Below are 22,156 nucleotides of genomic sequence, written 5' to 3'. Positions count from 1 at the left end.
TCCCTTCTTTTGTCTGATCGCCTTGACCTTGCCTATGATGGACAAAGCATGCCTCTTCTTGAGTTTCATACCCAATTTCCATTTGACCCTACAGGTGGCCTACTTCCCCTCTCATCTGCATTGCAACTGAAAAAGCTCAACCATCCAACCAAGAACACGCTGAAGGAATCTACAGAAAAGTCTTCTATACGGTATGAATCCAAAGGCATGTAAGCGAGAGCAACAAAAAAAAAACACCCCCCAAAAAAGTCTCAGTTTTTGACAGTTCAGGAATATCAAAGTTAGAATGTGTAGCTTAGTATCAACTGTACAGGCCCCTGATAATCTCAGTGATGCAGGTGGCTTAGTAAACACACCTGACATTTAGGCAACGCTCAGTGCGTCCCGAGGATTGTGCCGAGGCTGTAGACTCAGCATATCTTGGGTGTATGCAACAGTCACAGCAGGCCTCGTTAATCACGTTACATTTAGCCGTGACAAAGACAAGGCCATGTACAACTGAGATAGATGGATTAAACCAATTTAGTAAGTATGGATTACCCTTCAGTACATGTATCAACTTGCTGAGGATGGTCTAGAGAAGTACCTAGAGGGGGAGAATGAACAGAATCACAACGGGTGGAGGATTTTATTTTGCAGAAATCAGCTCCCTTTTTTATAGTTGGTTGGTAATTCTTGTTTAATATTCTTCCCTGAAATAACAAAATCAACTTGGCTTATATATATTTATTGCAGCTTTCATACAAACATGTTGCCTAAGGTGCTTCACATATTACACGGCAAAAAAGCAAAGACGGAATTGACAAAAAATAAAGTTAAGGGTAAAAAGTTTTAAGGGTAAAAATCCGAATTTACAAAGAAGAGTTACCACTTTGTCCACAGGGGGCGCCAAAATCAACAAAAAATGAAAGTTACCCACAGGAGCTTTAAAATATACAACAACTCTTGTTCCTGAGTTTTGGTGCTACCGATGGAAAAAGCAGTCTCCTCTGCTCTTCAGGGGTGAAAAAGTTCTGAAGTATATTGTCTTGCTGACTCATGTTATCTTCCAAAACATGTAGTAACATTTTAAAATGAATCCTAAATTGAACTATAAAGATCAACCTAAAAGCTCCTCACAGCTGCTTTAAAGCTTCAATTAAAATCTCACATTTAGAAAAAAATGTCCTAAGTCCTCATGAAGTGATTGTATTTGATCCATAAAAAATATATCCAATTGACTTACAGCAGAGGTTATATCTCTTAATTATATCACTTTTTATAGTGCTGAGTGTTCTAGCAGGTTGTCATTTGAGTGTTATCTTCAGAATTTGCATCAACAACTGCCGGGGAGGAAAGAGACTGTGTTTCAGCAGAGAAGCCCCTCCTGGACTTTTCAACGGACACAGTTGCATGCAGCGCTTGGTTCTGCTGCCTGAGCGCTGCTAATAGACTGAAAAATAGAGGTGCCACGCTGCCGTGCCTATGGACAGAATTGCTTTAACATTTCTGTCAGGCAAAAAAACTTTCTCTCTGACGTCCATACATCTTTTTTTTTTTTTTTTAAATCCCATTGTGCTCGTCACTTACATAACAGGGGCTTCCTTTTCCCTCAGCAACAGCTTTAATATGTGCTATTAACACTGCGGATGTGAATACAGATAATCAAATATACATTATGCTGTAAGTATCCATGTCGAGAACAGTGTTTGAGAATATTTCACGGGTTGATGGAGCAAGATGATTGCTGTGCTGAAATCATTATGACACGTGACTATAGCTGGACTGCAATTGATTTACACTACATACGTATGAACATGGGATTAACCATTCAGGGAGTCGTCTCAGGCATATATGTCACATTAGCATAACAAGCAGGAGAGACCTGGGCGGTAATCACCTGTGTCCTTATTACCATTGGGGTGTAAAATGCGCTACAAACAGGAGCGAGGCAGTTTATTACTTCCACATAAAACTGTTTTAATACCTGTTTTGTGCCTGTGTGTGTGAGAGAGAGAGATAGAGAGGGGTCTTGGGGGAGGGTTGCTGTACAAGTAGGAGGATGGGGGTTGAATCTCATTAGTGCCATTTTTATTCTCACCATAGTGCCATATTGAATTTTCTCCGAATGGTGCCCCTTGTTGTCCCCTTCATCTCCAACAAGGATGGTCTTCTCCTAGAGGCTGCTGATGGGTGATCGTCATCACCTATATTTCACACTAAGAGGCTCGAGAGTGGATGTATACAATAGGCTTCATTTGAAGAGAGATGTTTATGGGTTGTCTTTTTGTGTGGCTTTTAACTTGATGTGCTGTCCTTCATGCTGCACAGATCAAGGTGAAGTAACAATCGTTCCTCTCTCCTCCCATATTGACGTGCTGTCGTTCTGCGCCCGTTTCATTTGTCAACGACTGATTGCGCAGTTCTTCAAATCTTGGGTGACAATAGAGGCCGCTCTGGAAGTGCAGATTGCTTCCAATTTGCTGCCGAATCGAACACCAAGTGTACTCCAAGTACCGTCCACATAATGACGCCAAAGCAGCTACGTAGCATCATCAGTCATGAAGAGAGCAGTGGCTCATTGAGGCCGGAGCACTCCATCTTATACTAATCATGGGCAAAAACACTTTATTGATCTTGGCCTGAAAGGGTCAGAGGGCAAGTTCAGGCTGCAGGAGCTGAACTGGTTCAGGCTGGTTGTAGCAGGTCGGGTCGGGACGTCGGAATGAAACCAACGTCAACTGATGAAAAGATCAGATCTATGTCAACACCTTCCAATAGGAAATCAACAGCAAATGATCATTTAGTATTCCCTACTGCTTTGTTAGGAAGCATATTGCATTGACATTGGAGAACAAAAATCAGCTCAACGGTGGAGGAGGGGTGTTGTCTTGAAATATTTTTTTTACAGTTGGGTACGTGTGTCGTCTTCTTCATTATTTACGACAAGGTGTGTTGTCTTTTTAAAGTTTTTCCTTAAAACACAGTGGACATCTGGACATTTTAGCTGTTATATTAAAGGAAGCATGTGCAACATTTTTATCCAGCAGATGTCGCCCTTGAGCACAACCAACACAAAATTCTGTTTAACAGCAACCTCTGCTGTACCAAAGCCTCCACACTCTCTTGCGACGCCTCCAAACCCGCTCCCATCGCATTTGCTCGAAGGAGTCAAGCGCAAGTGGTGGAAAAAAAATGGATTAAAAAAAAAATAAAAAAAAAAGATGGGAGGGAGACAAAGGAATGGAGATGTTATGGTGAAGGACTTCAGTAATTTGCCAGTTACAAAGACAAGCGACAGAGAGAAAACATGACAGCGTTATGTGGAAAAGGTGCATAATGTCCCCATTTCTGTGTGGAATAATTAAAAAAAGCCACTGGACAAAAAAAAGATGATTGCACCTGGCAGAGATGAAAAAAGTCCATACCATGTAAAAACATCAAAGAGGAGGAAGTCTGGAGAAATGACTGCTTTTATACAGCAAAGTGTGGGATGAGGGACGAATGCCAGGGAGCTGGGAAGCTGGAAAAAGGTGATAATAAGTTCAATATTAAAGGTAATAAGGCGATAATATGGCGACGTATATGGAAATTACATACCAATTTCTTTAAGGTCCCACGTCTGTCAAATAACTGAATGTTTGATAAATGAGAGGTTAATTCTTCTTGAGAGGGGGGGGAGGGATGGTGGTAACAAAGTGAAATCAGAACAGAAATGATTGGCCTGTCATGGATAAATTGTTGTGGATAAAAAAGTAAAGTTCAAACAGTTATGCACGGAGAAAATTGGCTTCTAACTAAACTGCACTTCACAGGAATCAGAGTAAAAATGAGAGTTGGGTTGTGGACTTCATGGATGGAAGAACTATTCAGGTATAGATAATGTTGAAGTTATCAACATTGTAGAAAGATATTGGCCTCACAGAAGACTTCGTTTATGTAGCTATGTGGAAAAAGTGACAATAAATAAAAGGATGTGTCATGCCGGATTGGAGTTGAGAGCAGATTTTGTATCTCTAGTCTGGATTTCTTTGGCCTTTAAAAGATCTTAAGAAGTATCATATGACTCACACACAAAGGCCTGGATATTGTGCAAGCTCAGGCTCCTAAAAGAGCGGGTTAGAAAGCAGTTCCTCTGAAGTGTTTGCACTCCATGTTGAAGCAGGTGAAATGCCATTACGGTTACGTCTGTTACAGATTGTGGCCAATTACTGGGTCAACATTTGGGGGATTGGTCATAGCCATCCAACAAAAAAGCACTTGCTGGGGGAAAAAGGAGAGAGTTGGCTGGATAGGAGATGAAATTGAGAAGAAAATTACAGTGTATTTTTTTTTTTTTTTGCAATGGTGGTGTGGCCTGTAAGACCTGTGCATCGATCCAGAGTTTTTAAATATTAAGCATTGTGATAAGAATGCAGATTTAACAAGGGAGCATTGTGGTAATAGGGTGCATACAGTTACAGTGTATAGATTTTACAAGAAATCTGCAACGAAAGCTGTCAATGTAAGTATTTTTTTCATTCAATTTTTAACAATCAGAGGGAAAAGGCATATTATGGGGGACAAAAACTCAAGGCGCTGCCGTGTCCAGACGCCGTCCGGGTTGCTCCGCTGAGGCTGTGTGTTTTTTTTTCTTCAGTTATGTTGTTTTTGTGATATTCTATTTTACTGTATTTATGTGTATTAGCAAATTTGAGTGTTATTGCATGGCCTTGCGGAACAGTCTTTACATTTCACTGCACATCTGTAAGAGCATGTGACAAATAAAAATCTTGAATCTTGAAAACAGCGCTGCAAAGAGCAAGTACCACTAAACAGGCTGACAATACAAAGGCAAAAGACCTTAACTCGCCAGAGTGTAGAACTGAGAAAAATGACTTTAAAGTCTTTTTGTTGTCCAGCCAAATGAGTTGCAGGCAGAATATTGGAAATGTGGCAATTCTTTGTTTTTTTACTGAGGTTGTTAATGTTCATAAAAATCTTTAGCTCAAACATGACCTTTGACCCTTATTTGGAAGTTAAAATAACACAACCAACGTTGGTTGACGGCCTGCCAGAACAACCCCACCACCTCTTCCTGCATCTTATCCCATCTCTCCCTCTATCCCTTTCCAACCCCGGCGCAGTCTCGGCCTGTGAAGGCTGTTTCGTCATGAGCCGGGGATCCAGCCCGAAGATTTCTGCCTTTTAATAAGGCAGTTTTTTCTTACCACTGTAACTTTTGCTGCTTTGCTAAAGTGCTCATGATGGATAGGCCGGGTCTTTGTAATATAGCAATAAGTGAGGTCTTTTATCTGCTTTTTGTAACATAACAATGAGTAAGGTCTTTTTACCTGCTCTTTTGTAATGTTAACAGACAAAGAGTAAGGTATTTTACCTGCTTTCTGTAAAGTGTCTTGAGATAACACTTGTTATGAGTTGACGCTATACAAAATAAATTTAATTGAAATTGAAAATTGAATATTTCTTTGCTACACTTTAGTCAAGCTACTGTGTGTGTGTGTCAGAAGTGCTTGATGACAGATATTAAAACAAAGACATAACACCTTAACTCCACTGCAGTAAAACAGTAACTTCACTTTGATCTGCAGCAAAACAAAGGCAAAGACCCTGATGAGTGAAGTTACTCTGCTTTGGTTTCTCCGGGGCTTTTGGAAGTTAAGGAAAATACAACCTACTATTTTCTTTAAAAAAAAAAAAAACAGCACAATTGACTCAAGATATCTGTCCACATAATAAAGCACATCTGTTTGCCTTTGTAAGGCAGAATATGTCTCTACAGCAGTATAGCCTAAATAGTGTGAGGCTGTGACATTAAGCATATCTCTTTCAGTTAAATCAAATTTACACGAGATGAAAGCAGATATAGACAACATATTTTTTTTATTGAAAGTTATAAAATAAGAGTTATTGCAATGAATAGAGTATACTATACTTTGCAATATCTGCTTTTTAAACATTGCTGTACATATATAAACAACACAACTTCAGAAGGTCAACACTTTTTTACTTTTTTTATATTCAGGTCTAATTACAGATTTTTTCCCTCAACTGTTTATAGGATCTTGTTTTAAATCTCACATATTTTTTTTATCCCTGTCTACATGTCTACTGTCTAAGTCTATTTTTAATTGCACAGTTTAATTTTGATTCATCTAGAGGTATTCTTTAAATCTTTTTTTCAGGTTAATATATATGTATGGGAGGGGGGGGGTGGTTTAATTTGTAGCAAATGTTTCATGTCATGTTCGTCTTTGTAACCTGCTACTGGATGCTTTGAATTTCCCTCGGGATCAGTAAAGTTTCTATCTATCTATCTATCTATCTATATGTCTGTCTGTCTATCTGTCTGTCTATCTGTCTGTCTATCTATCTATCTGTCTGTCTGTCTGTCTGTCTATCTATCTAGCTATATGTCTATCTGTCTAGCTGTCTGTCTGTCTATCTATCTATCTGTCTATCTATCTAGCTGTCTATCTGTCTGTCTGTCTGTCTATCTATCTAGCTATATGTCTATCTGTCTGTCTATCTATCTGTCTGTCTATCTATCTATCTATCTGTCTGTCTGTCTGTCTATCTATCTAGCTATATGTCTATCTGTCTAGCTGTCTGTCTGTCTATCTATCTATCTGTCTATCTATCTAGCTGTCTATCTGTCTGTCTGTCTATCTGTCTATCTATGTATCTATCTATCTAGCTAAGCTGCAAAAAGGACAGATTTAAAAATACTTTTTTACCTTCTACAATTGCACTTTATAACGACTCCCCTTTAAGTAAGGACAGAAGACATTTACACTTTTAAACTTTAGCCTGAGTTGCATATATCATACATCAAACTGTATTGTGGGCTCATGTTTTTTTTGTATGGGTGGGATATGTATGTATATATGTGTTGTGTTGTGTGTTTGTATGTATGCTGACTGCTGGAACACCTAAATTTCCCTGCTGGGATGAATAAAGCATATCATATATAAAAAAACAGTGCAAAACATTTCACTCTAAGAATCAATCCTGTTGGTTTGCTCATTTGCTGGGCTCTTTGTGGCTGTGCAGCGATCTTCTTTGACCTCCATGCTCTGGATCTGCAGTTTCTGGAGGGATTCAGGGATGCGGTGGTGGTGTATATATATATATATATATATATATATATATCTGTCTATCTATCTATATGTTTATATATCTATCTATCTATCTATATATTTATCTCTATATATATATGTATCCATCTGTCTATCTATCTATATATAGAGAGATATATATATACAGTATGAGGGACAACACAACCTGAAGGTGGCGGTAATGCAGCATTGCTTGTGTATACTGCAGTAAAATCCCAGAAGAAGAAGAAGAACATCGGAAACTCTTCTTCTTGTAGAAAGGCGGATCCCTCTCGACCACTTCACCTCTCACAACTTCTCTTCGGGCTAGTTTTTTTTTTTTTAACACTCCATTCAAATTCACAAATCCAGCCCCAACAACAAAAAAACAAAAAACCCCACCCAGCCTTCCTCTCTTCATTCAAGACGACGTCGTGTTGAGTGGAAGTCCCGAGTGACTGAACTCAACCTGCTAACTTTTAACACCGGAGCTAAACCGACCTGCAGCACCTGAGCTAACACAGGGGGGGAAAAAATGTCCGATACTGATTTGATATGGGCGTTGCAGACTGGAGACCTGGAAGAGGTCAAAACCAAGCTGGTAACGGTAAGGAAAATGTTATTTATTTGCAGCTGTGTGCATCGATTTGAAACAATAATCCGGCTGCTTGGCTCAAAGGTAGATAAGCTACTAGCCTAGCCGGGCGAGCTAACGGTAACTGGAGTTGGGCAATGTTACAGTTTGACAACAATTGCGAGATATTGGAGCTTGTTTTTGTACATGTAACACTTAATTATGTTTAATTAATGAGCTTTAACTCGGATTGAATTCACCACGAGTCATTTAAAAGGTTTTAAAGGAGTGCTTACTGTGCAGGCTAATGCAGCACAGCTAGGTAGCCGCATGCTGCTTTTATTATTATTCAGGGTGTTTGTGTGTTTGTGTTCTCACCGCATGTCAGTCTGATTTAGGATAGGAAACTTGAAGGTGATGGGGTTGGCTTTGGTTCAGGAACATGTTGGAGTCGATTAGGAAGCGATTTCGTGTCCTCTGTCCACAGGAAGCAACCTGTTGGTAAAGGTAGACACCGAGCTACCACCAGCTGTCAATCACCTGCACGTCACTCAGGCTTTTAATGTTTCCACTTTATGCTTTATTGTTTATTTATTTCAGATGTTGGTTAAAAAAAAAAAGGCCCTTTCTTAGCCTGATGTGGAACAAGTTTAGCTATATGTTTTGGAGATAAAGCACCAGGCCTGCAGCAAACATTCAATTCAAAAAAACTTTATTAGTCCCCAATTCAAAGGCACACACAGCAGTAAGGATAGGATAATACTTTATTGATCCCCATGTTAGTATTCATACAGCTCTGGTTGTTTATTCCTGATGTTTCTTATCCATCATTGCACAGACACGAAGCTCAAAAATACACATTAAACAGAATATATGAGGTAAATACAAATAAAAACAGGGGGTGTATACAAGTACAAAAACGAATGATTAAGTTAACCGGGGGGATTGAGATTTAGTATTTGCAGAGAATGACACGATAAAGTGACTTGGTATGATAAATTAACACCAGTGGAAGTACGAAACATGTTAACCTAAATATAAAGTGTCAGTTTAAATACAACTTAAAGCTTAAACTTAACTTAAAAATACAAAATAAAAAGAGTAGATATGAGTGGACAGTGATCGGACTAACAGATGTAAACGAGAAATAAATAAACTTCATATATATATATACTGTTCTGTACCTTATGCCTACACTGTGTGTATGTACTGTATAGTGTGTAGGCATTTATAAGGCGCATATGGACTTGAGTTTATATAGCGCTTTTCTAGTCTTCCAACCTCATTGAAATGTACTTTGTTGTAACTTTTGTACACATAGGGGCGTCCATGGAAATAGATGTGAGACACCACATGTCACACCACCACATGTCACACCACCACATGTCACACCCACCCACCCACACTGATGGTAGTGATGATCGCTTTGTAGTATCATCCATCAGACGTAACTAATCCCATTCATACACCACCACCGAAGCAGCGGGGGCAATTTGGGGTTCTTGCCCAAGGACACATCGGACATGTTGCTCAGCTGGGGATCAAACCCTCGACCTTCCCGGTTCCGCCCATGCATATGTGTGCATGGGTGTACACAGCTCTACCTTTACATGTATGTTATTGCAGAGATTTTTCTTTCTTTCTTTTTTCTTTTTTTCTCTCTTCAGATTTTTTCTGATTGTGTAATATTGTTCTGGATGGTGGGTGGCTAGGCTTGGGGGAGCATTAAGTGTGTGTGTGTTTGTGGTGTGGGTGTCTCTGTGTTTAAATGTTTGGTATTATGTTTTGGATTTACCTTTTATTTTTATTTTGTATTATGATGATTAATTTATGTTTTGTAAGGACCCCCTTGAAAATGAGAGCTGGAGGCGCGGCTATAGCAAATCCCCAGATACCCTCCATGCTAGCCATAATAACCTTTTTTGGAAAAGGCTGGAAGTGTGTTTGCTTAAACTCCTAAGTGCCTGTTATGCCACTCTGTATTTCACAACATAGCTTAAAAGTTCCCCCTTTTTTTCTATAGAGAAGCTTTTGTTTACACCTCTGCTGAAAAGCCATTGGGGTCAACAAGGAAGTGAGTTATCGTATCAAAAACTATGACCATCGGAGTTCTTTCAACTTTATGTTTCCAAATACACAAAGACACTCAGGATCCTGTTTGTGTATGTGTGTGTATATTTCAGCCTGTGTGTGTGTGTGTTCATGACTTACAGAGTGTAGAAACTGAAATCTCCCCTTGCAGGGATCAATAAAAGTAAATCTTAATCTTAAAGCAGGAGTCACAATTTCCGACCAGCTCCCTGGTCAATTTTTGGGGTGAAGTCGGGGTAATGTGAGAAAGCAGCAGGAAAAATTCAGGAAAACTTACAAGCAAGCCAGGGTAAAGTCGTGACCAGTGCAATCTCAGTGAGCGTAATAAACAGCTTTAAAGTGTTTCCTTATGTTCTCCTCCGCTCTCTCGTGATATACCGCAAATATGTCTGACTACAAGTAGCATTGATATTAAGGCAGAAATTGTCATTATAGCATCAAACTCTGTTGCTATGTCAGGCATTATCTTGTTGTTCTTTCATGTCATGACCTGCCTCTTGAGAAGACCCCCACCCCCCACCCCCCCCCCCACACCCCCCATACCACCCCACTGTCAAGTGCATTTTTGAACTAGCAACTCATAAAGAGGGGGTGGTTCTGCTTTATTGAAATATTGTAATAGACATTATCTTTTTGTTGTGCTAATTTACTTTTCCTCTTTTATATTTACCTCCCAGCTTTATTGCGTTTGCTGTAGTTGCCTCAGGGGAGCCAGACAGCCAAGGTAGCTCTGCCATCCCCAGATCAGGTCTTTAGTAACTAGATTCTCCTTTTATTTAACAACAGTGTTTCAACAAATTCTATAACAATAATTCAGTTTTGACCGCCAATTTTTGGAGTGAATAACAGCTTCTGTTCTCACTTTCCTTAACCATGAAGTGTCAGAAAAGACTTAACTGGGTGCTACAGCTGTGGTTGATTTGAAGGTTTTCTCACCAGAAGGGCCCCTAAGCACATCCTCAGACGTGCGTGTGTGGTTAGGGAACTTAGGACTGTGGTGAGTGTCTGTTATTTTTGGCTGCAAAGTTTCAGTCTGTGACTCTTAGGGTAGAACAGAAGCTTCCGTTTTAAAGAAAAGCTGCCCTCAGCTCCTCCTTTTTAAGGCAGATTATTGGTTTGTGACAGCAATGTCGTTATTTATTTCAGCGCCGCTAACATGCCATCTTTTTTCCTCTGCAGGCTGAAGATGTAAACCGGACCCTGAACGGTGGTAGGAAGCCCCTGCACTACGCTGCAGACTACAATCAGACAGAAGTGGTGTTGTTCCTCCTTTCTAAGGGAGCAGATATCAATGTAAGAGTCGCAACATCCAGCTCCTATCACAATCTCTTTGCATTCATTTGCCTACTGGCTTTAAATGACCATAAAGTAAAACAGTGCCTGTATGTGCTTCCTTTTCCTCGTCAAATGTTATTGTTTAAACTGCTTGATTTGATTCCTATTTATGTTATCAGTTTTTGCATTTTAGTGTTTTCATTGGGCCCCATGCGCAGCGCTGACATTGGCATTGTTTGAACTGCAGTACTATGGCTGTTCTAACCAGTTTATTATGAGCTATTTCAGCCATTGTCCTTTCTCTCATTCAACAATTGTCTCAGCTTGCCAGACCACACATTAAGCCTGATTGGCCCCCTGAGCTTCAATAGTCTCTTCTGATGTTGTTGTACTGGATTGATCCATATCCACTTAAAGGGCACTTAGCCACCCAACTGTATTGACATCTGTAATTCGGCTGAAGCTCTTTTTTAATTTGCAGCTTTTTTATTCATTTTTATTTTTTAAAGGTCTCCCACATCTACTGTGTCATCAGTTGAATTTTATGTGAAAAGCAGTGTTGATCTTTGAACCTGGGCACAAGTAGAACCAAAGCAGGAAGCCAATCTCTGTGAAAACTGAGCTTGAAAAATAATTTACATATCAACATACAAGATCTTGATGGTTGATTTCATTTCGTCAAAAATAGAGACGGGTGCATGCTGTTAAGGCACCCACACATAAGCAATGTGCCGTTCATCTCCTTGACTAATTGAGCTCACAACAACTTTTCATCATAGCATCGTGGTGTTTTCTTTTTCGTCTTTTCTCATGCCTTTTTCCAACCGTTCCCCCCCTACAGGCTACAGACAGGCACGGGTTCACTCCATTGCTCTGCGCCTGTTACGAGAGTAACGTCGCCTGTGTCAAGGTCCTGCTAGAAAAGGTTAGTACTTTGCATCTACATCTGTACACAGAGGTGGCCTCTTGTTCTTCAGCAACCAGTGCATGCTGATGTGTCAGAGCCTGTGCTGATGAGGTAACTCACCGGACAAAAGGACCTTTAACGCAGCCCCGTGTGTGCCGTGCTGGAATGTTCATGGAGCACATCACTCAGTGTTGCAGCTGTTCTCTTGTTTTGTGTCTGTGTTATTGAGCAGTTTCATTCACACATGCCTAGGCCTTTCCTCCATCTATATCTGCACCATCCTTCACCCTGTCCTCCCTCAGTTGTTTAGCTCTCGTCCCATTTGAATGCTACCTCGGTCAGACAGATAGATGTGGACGTCTGCACACAGAGTCACAGCTGAGACGGGAGAGACAACATAGAGGCAGACACAGCTGTTACACACTGAAAAAGTGCAGCTGAATAACAAGCTTTCTATAAATGAATGTCCAATCAAACCAATGTCATGCAGCAGGAGGATTTTTGCTTCTCCATCATATTTAAATATAAATCCTCGCTTGAAGGTGTTGGAGCTCATTTCTGGAAAGCCCATACGTTTCTCTTTGTTTATGTCTTTCCTGATGTTCAGGCACGCCAATCATTTACAAACAAATTACAGATTTCGTCTAGACTGCTGGAGTTTTTTTTCACCTCTGGACAAATAAGCCAGACTGCAGTGGTATTGATGCCCATGTGCTCGGTTAATTTTACACACATGGTGGCCAGAATAGCAACCCGTCATTGAAAATACCACAAAGACAGACAAAACAAAAACAAAACAAAGACCATTTTGAACTTGAGGGTCATGCTTTCCACTCTGATGCATCACTTTTTCTTTTGACAACACTTAAAGCATTTTAGTAACCGAGGAGATCAATTTCTGAAATCATGAAAGTGGAATGTTTTACCGTTCTTGTTTAATGTAGGATTCCAGCTGTTCAGAACGATCAGAGTTTCCTTTATCTCAGTTAACACTTCACAATGTGCCTCGCATTTTTTTAAATGATTGACAAGTCAGATCTGCAGGAAGGCCAGTTTCTCACCTTGACTCTTCTACCGCAGAGCCATGCTTTTGTAATGTGTGCAGAATGTGATTTGGCACTGTCTCACTAAAATAAGCAAAGCCTTTCCTGAAAATTAAGTCGTGTATTTAGCAGTTTATGCTGCTCCAAATCCTGTTTGGGGTAATGAGGTCTTCACATATGCCATGTGCACTTGTGCATCCCCCTACCATCATGGCTGCTGGCTTTTGAACAATGCACTGATAACAAGCCAGAGGGTTCCTCTCCTCTGTAGTCAAGAGATCTTGGTATCTTAAATTGAATTAAAGGACAAGTTTGTGTTTTAAAATATAAAGCTGAATGATATTGATATTATATAACTTGCAGGGTGCAGTAATGCAAAGAAGGTTAGCTCAGTGATAAACTCATGGAACAAGCTCAACACCAGTATAGGACATAACTTTTAGGGCAGGATCCCAAATGTTTATGTGAGATTGAGAGCTAGATATTCGAAGGCTGGCAGTGAGTGAGAAGCTGTCTGTTCCCAGCCAAGCTTAATGAGCCAGGGTAAATGGAACGCTCCTCTACATACAGAGTCGTTTCACTGTGGCATCATCTTGGCTCAACAAAAGTAATGGAAGGAGGGGAGGGGAGGGGGGGGGGATTCACAAGCTACGTCCCACTAACGATTTGGGAAGTCAATTTTTCTCTATACTGTCACATATGTCCCATTCAGGCAAACTTTTCAATCGATCAACAGTTCAAACCTCATTTTGCAGAAGGAATTTGAAAAGAGGAAACCATAATCTATGTGTGGGAAACACTGGTATTCAGTTAGAGAGACACTTAATGCGGTACTCCACTGCTAACTTATTCCTGTTGGCATCGGCTGTATTAATCCGCCACTTTCATCAACACTACAGCACGCCTCAGCCCTCGCATCCAGAAGCCAACAGTCTAGTAAGCAATTGGCCAGCAGCTGGCCGGCAGCTGGCTACTGCTGTCAGCTGGCCGTCAGATCTGTTGGCGCCGAGATACACGGAAAGAAGCAGCCCGTGCCAACAGGAAGAAGATAGCAGTTTACTTCTCTGTAACTTCCCTCCTCTGAAAGTTGCAAGCGGGATGTTGGCAAGCATGGACAGGCACATTGTTTAGACTTCTACTTTTACACAGAACTATTGTTTGGTTGCCTGTACTGTTTGTGTCAGAGGCTTTAGGGTAAAAAAATGTATTGTCTGTAAGCTTGGAACCTAATGTACTTTTTCAGCTCTTAACATTAACATTTATCTAAAAAACATGGTACATACAATTATTCCTTGGTTGTCTCATTTGGGTAATGCCTCTGCCTTTTATTGGAGGTAGGTCTACTCTAAATTAGGAGGAGTTTGAGTATGAGTTTTTTGTAATATCAATTCTGAAAAAAACCATTAGAAATTGGATTTAAAACCAGCGTCTCTTTTATTGAGTCTTCATTATTGGCTGCAGTCATCTCCTTTTATTTCCCCCGGCACCAGTCACATATTCACAGCCACAGCTCATCGTCCTGAAAGTCACAAGCTCTTCTGCACGTGGAATAGGAAGATATGCAAGTAGCACCTCTGCATTGGATATTAAAGCCCCCTGGGTGGTCCTTAAAAAAAAGCCTTTGTCTGTGGTATCTTATGAGGCAAGACATATGGCCGTAGCTCCTCTGAACAGGGATTACAGTGGAAGGCAGAGATATGAGCCAACCCACAGGTTTGCTCCTCTCATGGCTCCATCCTCATCCTCACTAAGCACCAACAAGGATTAACACCCAGATGTAGCCGAAAGGTCATCAGTCACCACGGGGACCAGATCTCAATACATCTACCCCTCGCGGCTTTTCAAAACTCACCCTGCGTCTCAACATGAGATAAATAGATTGTCCCAAAGCCACACCATGGAATGTGCGGCTGCATATCCACTCCTGTCTGGCAGCACCTGTAGCTCCATTGCCACCACACTTCAGTGGATAAAAGGATCCCGATGAGAATATTGAATTGTGACTATTCAACTGTCAGGCGATCCTGTGTTTGCAAACAAAATGGCTTGGTTCCCTGGTGCATTATGGGCGCTGACCCTCGCCCCCCTGACTGCATGCTGAGCTGTTGTTGGAAATAAATTATGAAAGACTGCTTTAACCCCAATAGGTGACCCAGCTGTAAGATCCTGGCTGAAAGTGCTGACTATAGTCTGCAGAGGCTGGCCAGTTCATTTTGAGTCAACAATGAAAGGGCATACACTGGCATACTCGCATGAATAGACACGTCTTTTTATTCTATGAGGAACTGTGTACACAAGCATTGAGTAGGAAGAATTGCTTTATTATTATGTCAAGTCAGTTCATTATCCCATAAAGTTTTATTATACTAGATGTGGCAGACTTGATACAAAGAAGGGATTTGCAATTACATTTCTTTAAATCAGTCCACAAGTAAGTTAGAAAGCAATCATGTAGACATCATTTTCAAGGGCGCTTTGCCAATTTGATTTAATTTACTAAATTCTGTTTATTATAAGAACAAGGTTCTCAATATACGCCTTTTAAACACCAATTTCCAATGATTTCAGACCTAAAATATGAACAAAAAAATGCTCAGAAGACTTAAAATTTGATTTGCTTTTGGCATATGAATATACTCTACGTTTAGGTTTACCTCGAGACACCCTGAGGATGTAGAGTCTTAATCATTAGGCTGTGTCTCTCTCGGCTACACGCTCCTCTTTGATTGATAAACTGTGACCATGAGGTGTTTGTGATGGGTCATTACTCAAGTTGGTGAAGGCTCATTAAAGGAAGGTTGTGCCAGGAGTATGCCAGGAAGCTGGATAGCCAATGGGTATGGTATGTCATGTGTCCTTAGAGATGGTACCTATATAGGCCAGAGTTATAACTGTGACTCTACCATGAAGACCATTAGACTGTGTCAATGTTTGGCAGACCCTTCAGAATAACGTTTTATGGGAAGGGAATAGCCATTGAGATCTTTCCTCCTCAAATATGGCGGTATATGAAGTGGTTAAGTTTGTCAGCTAGATGCCTTGTGAGGCAGTATTGATGGTGAAGGGTTATGGTCAAGGTGTAATGCTGTCTCCAACCGTCTAAATAAAGCTTGTAGTGTCAGTCATGCGGTATGATCCGGAACAAGCTACTAATGGCTTCCCAAGAGCTGCAGAAATAAAGAAGTAGAAAGTAAAGCTTCCTCCTACCTTCACACCCTCCCCCCCCCCCCCCAACCCCTGAACTCACTAGAGTGCAGAGCAAAATGATTGGTTGGCGATTACTTTGTCGACTTATTTTTCCTTTAATACTCGGCAGCAAAGCCTAGAAACATTTTTTTTTTTTTAACCAAAATGTCAAACTTTTTCTGCAAAGTATTTAATGTACACGTATAAACCTGTATTTAAAAAAATAAAAAAATAAAAATGTTACACAGCTGGTGCGTTGACAGCTGCACACTTTATAGAAATATGAAGTCAGGTTTTTTTTTTTTGTCTTAATACCAATTAGAGATGCAGATCTGACAAGTTACCAGCTCAGCTTTGGTAAATCTCTTGCTCTGGATGCGCTCTGTCGCTCCTGTGGCATGGAATTTGCACTCAGACAAAACTCCTCATACTGCTGGGCACTTGAAGTAGGGCACAATGTTTTCGATGCCCTGCTTCTCCACGCAACAATAGACTCTTTCTGCCTTGGTTCTGGTAAGCCCTTTGCTAAGAGGCTAAAGTTGGCAGGCCAAACAAAGACAAGTCTTTCTCCCTCTCTGCTTTCACCCGACGCTCCTCTTTTTGCCCATTAAATCTGTTGTCACATTCAACACTGTTGTCTGTCTCACTGTCGTGCTTTTTCTGCATTTGTTTTTCAGTCCCTAGTAATCCAAATGATTGCGTCCACTCCCATCTTTGTCACATTAATTCTTTTATCCCCTTAAAGCTCAAATTGATTTGTGCCTCAGCATCCAGGAATTTTGTTTTGCATGTGTGGATGAAGGCAGGCTGACAGGCGAGTTATTAGTGGCAGAGTTTGAGAAAAGTAAGTGACAGAAGTTTTGCCATCAATGGTTTTTGTAGCATGTTAGGCAAGTTAAGGGTGACGAGCTATAACCCACAGAGGGCCAGCAATTTACTGGTGTATAGTGCAAGCAACATCCACTGATTAGCACTATATGATAACAATGTTACGTTGCTGACAATCCCATACATCGATTCTACTGGTCCATGATAATTTACCAGTTGTCTTTTTCATGTTGCCAATTCAAGGCGTTATATGTACACACCTGTAACATCTCTTATTAGCTGGTTGGTTTCATATGTAGGCTTTAAAATAACCTCCTTTTAATGTCATTTTTTGACTTCCAAGCTGCAACCTCTGCTGTCTAGAGTCTCACCGCACCGGATTTTGAAACGAGGCTATAGATTGAGGTCGCTGCTCCTCACCTTAACCCTCACTTAATGAAGCGGGGTTGGCATCCTACTGGGATACATACTTAACACACCCTGTAAGCATCTTTAATATTCATGTCCCCTCTCCTCCACAGGGAGCTGACAAAGACCAAAAAGGACCGGATGGCGTCAGTGCCTTTGAAGCTGCAGCTGATAGCGAAGCCATAAAGGCTCTGCTGAAGTGAGACACAGCGGTGTGGGACGTGGCCGGACAGGTGGGTGAACGAACGGACAGATGGATGCAGTGGTCCCTTGACACAAGATGGACTCGCCCCTTTTACCCCAATCAACTTCTGTCGTCACACTGCTTTTGTCTGTTTGTTGGAGGTCATTTCGTCTGTCTGGTGATTTTTTTTTTTTCTTCCTACACCCTGTTTTTTTTTTCTTTTCTTTTCCAGGTTTTTGGGATAGGATGTTTCTCTTCTTTTGGCCTCTGTCTGTAGTCACTTAACAGGCTTGTCAATTATGTCTCCCTTAGGGACCAAACACTGGGGGAGTACTCTCGCACCTGGATCCTAGACCACTGCTCAGACTAGAAAATCACTCTGTAATGTAAAAGCAAAGCTAGCACTTAATTACACATTTGACGTTTGCCGTTCTCTCTTTAAACTGTAAAGAAATGAAAATAGGTAGAAGTGTGTTGACATTTTTTTACAAATTCATTTTAAATATTGTTCAGGCAGGGCTTAATCTCATGAACAGTAATTGCACTGTACTACTATACTAGATAGTTGAAAGGAAAGGTTGTAAAGTTCCACAGAAAACCTTTCATTACGTGTGGCCTCTTCCTCTTACCTTGATTTCTTTTGTAATAGACCAAACTGTCCTTTCAATCCAATCGTGTAATTTTGGAAAAATAAGTGGGTTGAGAGAGGTCCGGAGGTTAGGGTTTTCCTTTTCTACTTGGCATATCACTAACATATCAAAAGGTGTCTTTTAGGGGGGGAAAAGCTATGTTGGTAACGCATTAAAGATGTTCTGTAGACCAATCACCATGCTGGGTAACTAGAAAGACTTGAATGTTGCTATTTAAAAAAAAATATGTTACTGAATCCCTTTTTTTGAAGCAATGTTAACATCACAAAATAGAATAAAGAATTTTAGACACATGTTCATTTTGTCATCCCTGGAGCGAGAGTTCAGAGCAAAAAAAACAACAACAACAACAACCCCTTTTTGTTGCATCTTCTGTGTGTATTTTGTAATCGATGGGCTCTAGGGGCTCCGTGATGGATAAATGGGGGTGAGAGTTGGAACTGGATGGTGGGGGCTGCTAGCATTCCCCTTGCCTTGGACGTGGTTAGAAGCCCTGCCTGTTTTGCTGCATGTCAAAATTGCCTCTGCTTTTTTTCGCTATGACATGGTCCGCTGGTCCTCTCTTGGTTGCTTTGAAATTACTACAATGTAATGAACAAACGAAAATACAAATGCTCTTGCTGACTTTGTTGTGACAAAAAGTCTGTAAAAACAAATAAAAATATCTATAAAAACATCTTTTGTCATGTCGACTGCTTTGACAACTACATGAGAAGGTTGGTGCTCAAGCAAAAATACATGTACAGATTTTTTTAACTATCAAGAAAGTTAAAGTACACAAAAAATACTCAGATACAGTAATGTGAGTAAATGTAATTTGTTACTTTCCATCCCTGGTTAAATCTATGGAAACAAGATCTTGGGATTACCTGCAAGAATCATTAATTTTTTGGAGTGTGTGTGTGTAGTCTTGTTTTTATGTTGTAATGGGAACCAGATGCAACAACAATACAAGGCTACAGGGACCACTCTCCAAAATATGTAGTGATCCATTAGCATGTTTTCATTTAATATTCTTACTATTTCAATAAGTCTAATTTGTATTCTGAGCACAAATACTGATGTCTGCTTGCTTACCGGTTTGTTATCTCTTACACAGTCAATCATAACAAATGGTGTTGTTTGTTTTTTTGTAAAACTGACAGGCTTGTCAGAAAGTGTAAGCATTGAGGTTTCTTATATTCCCCTGAGTCATAAGTCTTTATTTTAAGAAACTAACTACAAATTGAGTTGTTTGCTCTTGCACTTTTCTCAGCCGTTTATTGATTCTCTATCACATTTGGCTCGTCAAAACTTGTCAAATTCATAATAAAACATTAAAGACTATCCACTCCATCAAAACAGAAATTACAGGGTGTCCTGTGGTTCACTTCAAACACATTTCCCTGTAACTCATCCTGATACATTTTGGACTATCGACTAGAAATCAAAAATGAAGTTTAGATTGCATGCTGCCACATACGTTAGTGTTGATGGACCTGCGAGCGTGTCAACAGCGTAGAAGGAAGTGAGAAAAGTCAAAAAAAGCATGTAAGTCAGAGGTAGCATGCCATGTACTGTGGTCGAGCTGCACCAGGTCTTGTCAAATAAAGGTCTGAGGAGTGTGTGAGTGTTGCACTGCTTAGTTAATCAGACAGACACATGGCTCTCTAGTCCACTTGCCATGTTTGTATACAAAGACAAATCAATTACTGCGATGTGGGCAAACATCTCGATAAAATTACTTTGCCACTATTTGACAGCCCCCGTGTCCCTTATTTCAACCCCTCCCCGAGATTCCCATCTTATTTCTCTGCTCATGTAAATTGCTTTCAAAGTGAACGACTACCGAAACTGATGTCCGCTCTCGGCTGACAGTGACATTCATGGAATATAAAAGACCTAATTTTCCCCCCTTTGTCTTTGTCAAGCAAATAGTCTCTGATGCGGGCAGAAGACAATCTGTGATTCTTGCCGATTAAAGATGTGAAATGAATCATTGGTGATACATTTTCATTTAGCCCTTGACTTGCTTTCCATTTGAGGTTGCCGTGCAGGCTCCCTGGGCAGTTCTCGGGCTTTCCTTACGGCACTAGTCCACCGTGTTTGGTCTGATGTATAGCGGATCAAACATCACAGTAGATCAACCAACCATTATGATATATACATTTCTATTGAAGTTCTAGGGGTCAAATCCTGGAAATTGACATCCAGAAAAAAACCTGCAGAAACCTACTTCCATGAAAGTTTGAACATGCTTCAACATAACGCCTGTTGTTGAGGTTTTAATGCAGTATCTCACCACTATCTCATTTTGAATTGTTTGCTTATTTTCTTCCAGCAGTTAATTGATCCTATATCACAAAAGTCAAAACATTGAAAAACTAAAACTTTTTGCAGCAGCTCAGCAACAATTTGAAAATTGCAAATATCCAAAGCATTTTTTGGTATTTCTGAAGTCTTCCCCCCTTGTCCGCCAGAAAAACAGAACTGTAAGAATATTTCAGTAGTCACAATGGCATGAGCGTCAGTATTCTGACAAGAAAGGGAAGAGTGTTATAAGAAGCCACGCTTGAATTGAACTCTGCTCCCATCTGCTGTTTTTCAAAGAAAACTGCGGGAACTTATCTGCTGGATCTGAGATTATTTTTTTCCAACCAAAGAACTGTTTTTCTTTAACAGAAAATAACACTTTGTAATTATAAAAATCATTATCCGGAGTCACTTACATGCGGTGCTATCTGCTGGCGTAAGCAAGGAATAGAGCTTAATTGATTGCTAAGTGTCTCAACAGTAATTACCAGATGTTATAATTAGCATGTGTGCCTACATACATGCACAGAGATGTATGCACACACTTAAAAACACACACACACTCTCTTTGTTTCGCTTCTTTTTTCTTTTTTTTTACCCCTCAGTTGCTACCCTGGTGATCAACCAGCTCAAAATGGTGGTTAATGAAGTAGCAAATCCAAATCATTAGCATAATTAATATGGACTCCGGTTGCCTTTTGGGTATCTCTGGCTCTCGCTCTCTTTCCCTCTAATCTATTATTGACTCCTTGTCTTGTGCATTAGTTGAGCTTATGACTGATTTTCAACAAATCTATAACTTATTTGCCCGGTTGTAGTTACGCAGCAGTGTGACCTGAAGGGAAGCCAACCATGAAATCAACAATTAAATCCAAGAGGTCCAAGAAATTATAAATGGCTGGACAAATTTAGATTGAACATTTTAATTTAAATGACTTTTCTCTTTTTTTTTTATATCAGACATCGATCAGTTGTGGTGGTGGGCACATACTTGCCACAGGGGACAGAGGGTCATGCCATTACAGTATATGGAAGCTGAGATTGAGTGCACTAGAGTAAATGTGGTATATCATAGCAGACTGAGGCCAAGTACAGTGACAATGGCAAATGCCATGCTTAAGGAAAAATATTGGTCAAATAACAGAAATGCAGCAACTGAGATGTGCAGCAAATAGCCTGGGAAGCTGCATTAATGCGCTGCGAATTCATAAACGATGCATAATCAAAATATACACATATTCAAAAACACCTTCAAGTACTCAAGTGCTGCAGGCCTATAGGGGCGCTCAGTGGAACAGTTTATCAACACAGAATGTGTTTGGGAAGATTGGTAAGTGGAATAGTTTGATGACAGAGAATATCGTTAAAATTGACAGCAACTAGGAGATTAAAAGCGAGTGCGGCCTGGATGCTGACACCAGGAATGAGAGAGCTGAGCCGGGGATCTGTTTGGGTATCCTGGGGATGCCTGGAGCTAGTGCTAGGTGTAGGGCCTTATTTTTAAGGCCCTACACCTTATTTTGTGCACCTTATTTTTATTTTTTATATGTAAATACATGCTGCTGTTTTTATCCTGCACTACAACGGGCCAAATGCAACGAATTCGTTCTTATCTGCACTGTAAAGTACAAGTTTGAATGAC

General features: G+C 40.4%; 1 protein-coding gene and 1 long non-coding RNA gene across 3 annotated transcripts in view; both read left to right on the top strand.

Annotated features, from left to right (window-relative positions):
* Window positions 1–344, top strand: part of LOC114921071 (uncharacterized) — a 114,532-nt gene extending 114,188 nt beyond the window's left edge. The window contains exon 3 of the long non-coding RNA XR_003809378.2: window positions 95–344. This is a non-coding gene — a long non-coding RNA (uncharacterized lncRNA). The remainder of the gene's footprint in view (window positions 1–94) is intronic.
* Window positions 345–7,320: 6,976 nt separating this feature from the next.
* mtpn (myotrophin) lies at window positions 7,321–18,898 on the top strand. 2 transcript variants are annotated; one of them, XM_020649461.3, is made up of 5 exons: window positions 7,321–7,683; window positions 10,921–11,034; window positions 11,858–11,941; window positions 17,502–17,621; window positions 17,885–18,898. In XM_020649461.3, exons 1-4 carry the CDS (start codon window positions 7,612–7,614, stop codon window positions 17,589–17,591), a joined length of 360 nt encoding a protein of 119 aa, XP_020505117.1. In that variant the 5' UTR covers window positions 7,321–7,611; the 3' UTR covers window positions 17,592–17,621; window positions 17,885–18,898. The 2 variants fall into 2 exon arrangements, with proteins under 2 accessions (XP_020505117.1, XP_020505116.1); XM_020649460.3 differs by having other exon boundaries at window positions 7,322–7,683; window positions 17,502–18,898.
* Window positions 18,899–22,156: the final 3,258 nt, after the last annotated feature.

The sequence above is a fragment of the Labrus bergylta genome, chromosome 23, assembly GCF_963930695.1.
Source record: "Labrus bergylta chromosome 23, fLabBer1.1, whole genome shotgun sequence".
Classification (NCBI taxonomy): domain Eukaryota; kingdom Metazoa; phylum Chordata; class Actinopteri; order Labriformes; family Labridae; genus Labrus; species Labrus bergylta.
Note: the sequence above shows the minus strand (reverse complement) of the source record. Positions and strands in the feature narration are given on the sequence as shown.